Below are 6,000 nucleotides of genomic sequence, written 5' to 3' on the forward strand. Positions count from 1 at the left end.
CGCTTTGAGACTGGGAGGTCGGTGGTTCGCGCCCCGGCTGAGTCATTCCTAAGACTTAAAAAGTGGTCGGCGGCGCCCTCTGTTGGCTGCGGCTGCATCGGCTCGCTACAACGGGTCAGGTGCAATCGACATTTCGTTCTGTGTACATTGTTACACAGAATGACAATACAAGGAAATTATTATTATTATTATTATTATAATCAGGTGCGCTCTATAGTCCGGAATTTAAGGTATATAATAGTCACCGATTTACAATTCCAACCGCGATAACACTAAATTTTGGGGACCCACAGATCTCTGTTGGGACCCATAGATTTTTCAGCATGCGAGTCCCCGGGACCCATCACTTTTCACAGATCAAATGAACACTGCATGACCTCACCTCCACACTGTCCAGAGAGGCGGCTCGGCAAACGTCGGGCCTCCTGGAGTCGACGGCTGCCGGCGTGGTGAAATCCGGACGCGACCGGCGGCCATATTGTTTGTCACCCATGACAAATTTAGGTTGAACTTCGCCGAGAACTGGACACAAACGAAAAGATTCATGAAAGGTTCCCGTCACAAACGTCCGACACCCCGGCATTCAGACTACTCACCTGGCTGCAGGTAGCTGCTGTCCTCCTCCGATACCTCATCCTGCAAACGAGACAAGACCTCCACAAAGTTGTCCTTGAAGGCCTCAAAGTCCACCTGAAAGGGAGAAAATGGTCAAATATACTTGGTCGAACCAGACCACCCAGTTTCTGTCAGGACCGGAACGGAAACAGGACCCACTCGCGTAACGTTTCTCACAAGTTTTATTAGAAGAAACGAAAGGGGTTGCGCCCACGATCCAGGGATTGCTGGACGCAGGTCGGTCTGAACGCGGACTTCCGTGGCGAGCGATGGCGGTGTCGGGAACAGAAAAAAACGGGTCAGTAGCCGGAATAGGAGAGCAAAAACGAGGTTGTGATCGGAAACGGGAGCCAGGAGAGGAGAGTACATGGGGGCGGCAGTGGCTCAGGAGGTAGAGCACTCGTCTTGGGATCAAGAGATCGCAGTTCGGATCCCGGCTCGTCCGTGTTACATGTCGAAGTGTCCTTGGGTAAGACACTGAACCCCTAATACCCCCAATAAGCAGGTTAGCGCCTTCCATGGCTGCACGGCCGCGATTGGGAAATGTGAAGCACATTGTAAAGCGCTTTGGGAAGTCTTCATTGACTTGAAAAGCGCTATACAAATGCAGATTTTTACATGATCATTACATGAGGTCGAGATCAAAAATGGATCGTTATTCCGGACGGGAGAACAGACGTGGTCGAGATCAAAACGGGGCGTCATTCGGGACGGGAATCAGAAGAGGAGAGAGTCAGGGTCGAAAAGCTTGCCTAGCGTAGCTGAGGTTCGCAGACGGACTGACAAACGGTGACAAGAGGACAGGGGTACAAAAAGAGACAGGGAGCCAATCAGCGTCCGAGGCAATTGGCGCCAAAGGAGCAGGCTCAGGTGAATTGAATTTTTTTTTTTACTTCTTTTAGTTTGAATTTATACTTTGGCAAACCTTATACATAGAAAACAATCTTTCAAAAGGGAATATTTTGAAGGTGCGCCGAATAATCGCATTACAGTCCGGAAAATACGGTAAATAAAGCACATTATGGCTTTTCTCCAACGTTACAAACCTAAGCGATTGTGAAGTTTCAGCATCAGTTTGTCATGTTTTTGGAGGGAAGGGTTGAACACTTCTGAAACGATTTTGATTGGATTTATGGAGGATCATCAACACAGCCTAAAAACTCATCAGCTGCTCTCTGCCCAGTCCGAAAACATTGCAGGTTCGTGCTACCAAAGCAGAGCCGACAACCTTTTTAAGGACCGGACCGCGACTCACCTTGCTTTAATCCCCTCCCACTTGACTCACCTTGGCATAGGCTCCTCCTCCTCCCAGCAGTGAGTCCAGCAGGAGCGGCATGCGGTCGTCCAGATGCAACTTCCTGCACAGCGCCGCCACTTCCTGCGGGCCCAGGAAGCCCGAGCAGGCCGTGTCGCAGCTGTCGAACTCCGCCTTCAGCAGGGCCACGTAGCCGCTTTGCTCCGCCTCCTCCATGCCTCCGCATCACGCTAGCAACACAAAAAAGGTCATATCTATCTATCTATGCCAGGGTTGCCACGGCGCCCAATTGGCCCCGCCCGTGTGGCGCCAGCTGCGGCTCGTTGACAGGTTGGCTTTCCGTCTGTTTAAGCTGAGCGCTCTTACTCTTCCTTTGTCAGCACGTCAACGAACAGCTACCCCGCAAGACGTGAGCTGAGGTTCGCAGACGGTCTGACAACCGGTAACAGAAAGTCGGGGGTTTAAAAAGTGGCAGGAAGCCAATCAGCGTCCGGGGCTGTTGGCGCCAAAGGAGCAGGCACAGGAGCCTCGCATCAGTAATCATGACAATAGATGTCAAATATCTGTTTTAGATAGATTGCCTTTGACGGCATATCCAAGTAAAATCCACTCTGGTTATTTTTGACGGGCTATTGACACCAAAAATCCATTCTTGCTAGGCTACCATTTACAGCTATAGTTGTGAACAATTCATTTACCGTAAATTCCGGACTATAAGCCGCTACTTTTTTCCCCAAACGTTCAACCCTGCGGCTTATTCAGTGATGCGGCCAAATTATGTCATTTTTCTAACAGCCGCCAGCGGCGCTCGAGTACAAAAGGTAAGATTTAGACCGGTGGAATATATGCGCAGAGGAAGACTGCAACTTCTTGGCTTGTGCATGAATTAAATTAGCGTAAACATACCCTCATCATGCAAAATGCAAAAAGAAAGGCACATGACGCAGCACATGAGGAAGATGAGGACGGTTTACCGTGATTTTTACAAGTACAGTATGTTTTTTTAACAGACCCGTTTACTGTGTTGCGAGCGTGTTGCTAGCGTGTTGCTACCATTAACTGCCCTGTCACAGGCACCGTTTGTTATTATTATTTTTATTAAAGCTTTGAAAACTCTCTCGGTGTACCGTCTTTCTTTGTAAATATGTGTAACCCATGTATAATATGTATTTGCAACTGTATATTTTTGTAATGTATTTATTTGTATTTATTTTAGACACTTATTCTGATATGTTTTGCACGGGCGAATGAAAAAGGAGGGGCGGAAAAAACGGGGGGTGACGGGAAGTGGCGTAAAGGTGAGGAACAGACAGACCTGTTTGTGGATGCGGCAGACAATAGTGGATGTATATTTTTCCCACCCTTACCTTTGGAAATATACACTTTTTTCCTTGGATTACTTTCAATGGGACCCGGACTTTGCAGGTCTGCATCAAAGCTTAAGTACCGGTATCATTTTCCATTCATTTTGCCGGTCGTGATTTTTGGACTGTGTACTTTAATGAAAGACATTTAGTTTCAATCGCGGGACTTAAAGTCGGGTTTGGGTTCGCATGCAGCTTATATACAGGTGCGGCTTGTGTTGGTACAAAATCGTTTTTCCTCTTAAAATGTGGTGGGTGCGGCTTATAATCAGGTGCACTCTATAGTCCGGAATTTACGGGGGTGCTATGGACGTCAAAATCTGTTCTAGTTAGGCCACCAATGCAGTTATAGACTTGAAATATTCATTTGAAATAAGCTTCCATTGACAGTTATAGTGTCAGGGGGCGCTAACCGGGTGTGGAACTGGACATAGAATAGAATAGAATAGAATAGAATAGAATAGAATAGAATAGAATAGAATAGAAGACATGTGCCCATTCTCCGTACACCTGTTCCAAATCATTACAAGACTTTATAATGACTGCTCGAACAGCACACTGCGTCGGGTCACTGCCATTGTCATCTTGGTTGGCGTTTCCATGCCACTTTCATCCTATCTTCTGTTATCGTGTCAGGTTTGTTTTTTGTTCACAGTTTGGACACTTTGCTCGTTGTTTTAAGTCCTGGTTTGGATTTGTTGGTTGTTTCTGCTGGTAAATACCTCTGTCCCTGTCCCGGCTTCCCTGTATTTGGTTCCACCTCCGCAATGTAACATAGAGACGTCAAAGATCCGTTTTAGCTGTTTATTATTCTTTACACATCATGTTGAACAACCTGTCCTTTATTTTTCCGTTTATACTCCGTATTATACTCGCCTGTTTCTTAGGCTGTCGAACCTTTTACTGAAAACCATACCTGTCAACTTGTATGTTTTTGCCGTGCAAAGTACGTTTATTATGCATTTTAAGACGTGTACGACGTACAAGAAAATCTGTATGGAAAAACGCAAATTTGTCAATTATGGGTACCATCCAGTATACACCGACTATCGCGAAACGGCAAATCAATCAAGTCAAACGAGTTCGCCGCGGTTGCCTCTATCTCGGTATTGTTTTTTTTCCATTGCAAACGAAGCGAGTGGTTTGATGCTACTGTGCGCATGCGTCTGCCACCTGGGGATTTCCCATCATGCATCATTCCGTGGTAGTTGTGTAGTGAAAGGAAGTCCGTCTCTTTTTAGAGAACCGGCTTTTTCGGCTCAACTCATTAAAGAGAGCCGGCTCTCAAACGGCTCACTTGCTTTGATGCATTATATTACGAATTATGATTTTTTATAAAGAAGTTAGGAAAAAAAGGAAGTATAAAAGGAGAAAATGAAAAAAAGAGTTGTGGTTATCCCTTTAATCAGTACCAACAATAATTGAATGCAGAAAATGAATTCGTAATTTGAATAAGAAAATGTATTATTCTACTTAATTCTATTTGCATGTTTTTTTTCCTTCTACAGTGAACGTCCAAGCCACTTCATTTTTGAACTTTTTTTATAATAAACCTCATTTATGTCGAGCAACTCAGTATCTCAAACGTTGATTGGGGCGGCAGTAACTCAGGAGGTAGAGCGCTCGTCTTGGGATCAAGGGATCCCAGTTTGAATCCCAGCTCATCCGTGTTACATGTCGAAGTGTCCTTGGGTAAGACACTGAACCCCTAATACCCCCAATAAGCAGGTTAGCGTCTTACATGGCTGCAAGGCCGCTATTGGAAAATGTGGAGCACATTGTAAAGCGCTTTGGGAAGTCATTGACTTGAAAAGCGCTATATAAATGCAAATCATTTCATTTCATTTCATTAACAGTATATATGATATAACGAAACACAGGTACAATATAACATGTTAAACTACATCAATAAACACGTTTGAAAAAAAATATATGGTGTTATTTTATATGTAAAATTATTTTGTAAGGGAAAATACGACATTTTGTAAGGGCATGGAGCTTGACAGGTATGGAAAACTACAAATTATTCCAAAAAGAATTGGCAAAATAAAATCATCAGTCTGCGATTGGCTGGCACCCAGTTCAGGGTGTCCCCTGCCCACTGCCCGATGATTGCTGGGATGGGCTCCAGCACCCCCGCGACCCTAATAAGGATAAGCGGTTCAGCTAATGAGAGATGAGAGAGATTTCATCAGCGTGAATGAACAAAAATTCATGACTTTAATAAATGATTCACAATTTTTTTCGTTTTCCTCCCCCCAAATAGGACCCCAGCCATTTGTGATGGTTAGGGGGCTTGAAAAAACATGAGGCCAGCCAAACTGTAATAGGGGAGGAGGGAGAGGGGCGTCTCCATGGTAACGAGGCGCGAGGGGAAGACAAAAGAAAATCTCAAAAGTGAATGAAAAATAAAACTAAGGGAGGAAAAAAAAGAAAGAAAAACAAGTTTGAAAGTTTAACCGTTAGACTGATGAAAGGAATTGTCGCCTTTCGCTGGAGTTGGACCTCGACGAGTTGAAATTCATTAACAGGTTACTTATAAACGAGTGAGTTACTGAGGTAGGTCAAATGAAAGTTTGTGATTCTTATCGAAGTTAAATGGACTTACTTATCATCCTTTTTTTCGCCTCCATGCTTCTTCTCCGGTTTCGTCTCGTGTAGTTCACCGGTGGAGAGTGAAGGGGAGATGCTACTTCCGGTCAACTTCCACAACAAAAGTCAGGGGGCGGGCAGAGGAGGTGGTACTCACCACCACGAGGCAGAAAT

General features: G+C 45.0%; 1 protein-coding gene across 1 annotated transcript in view; it reads right to left on the reverse strand.

The window, feature by feature from the left end:
* Positions 1-6,000, reverse strand: part of ninl (ninein-like) — a 40,892-nt gene extending 34,892 nt beyond the window's left edge. The window contains exons 1-4 of the mRNA XM_088350802.1: positions 5,843-6,000; positions 1,901-2,100; positions 597-690; positions 383-522 (exon numbers count right to left, since the gene is read on the reverse strand). Of these exons, the coding sequence (XP_088206928.1) occupies positions 383-522; positions 597-690; positions 1,901-2,086 (420 nt within the window). The 5' untranslated portion in view covers positions 2,087-2,100; positions 5,843-6,000. The remainder of the gene's footprint in view (positions 1-382; positions 523-596; positions 691-1,900; positions 2,101-5,842) is intronic.

This window comes from Urocampus carinirostris, chromosome 13 (assembly GCF_059441175.1).
Source record: "Urocampus carinirostris isolate Australia breed hairy pipefish chromosome 13, RoL_Ucar_1.0, whole genome shotgun sequence".
Lineage (NCBI taxonomy): Eukaryota > Metazoa > Chordata > Actinopteri > Syngnathiformes > Syngnathidae > Urocampus > Urocampus carinirostris.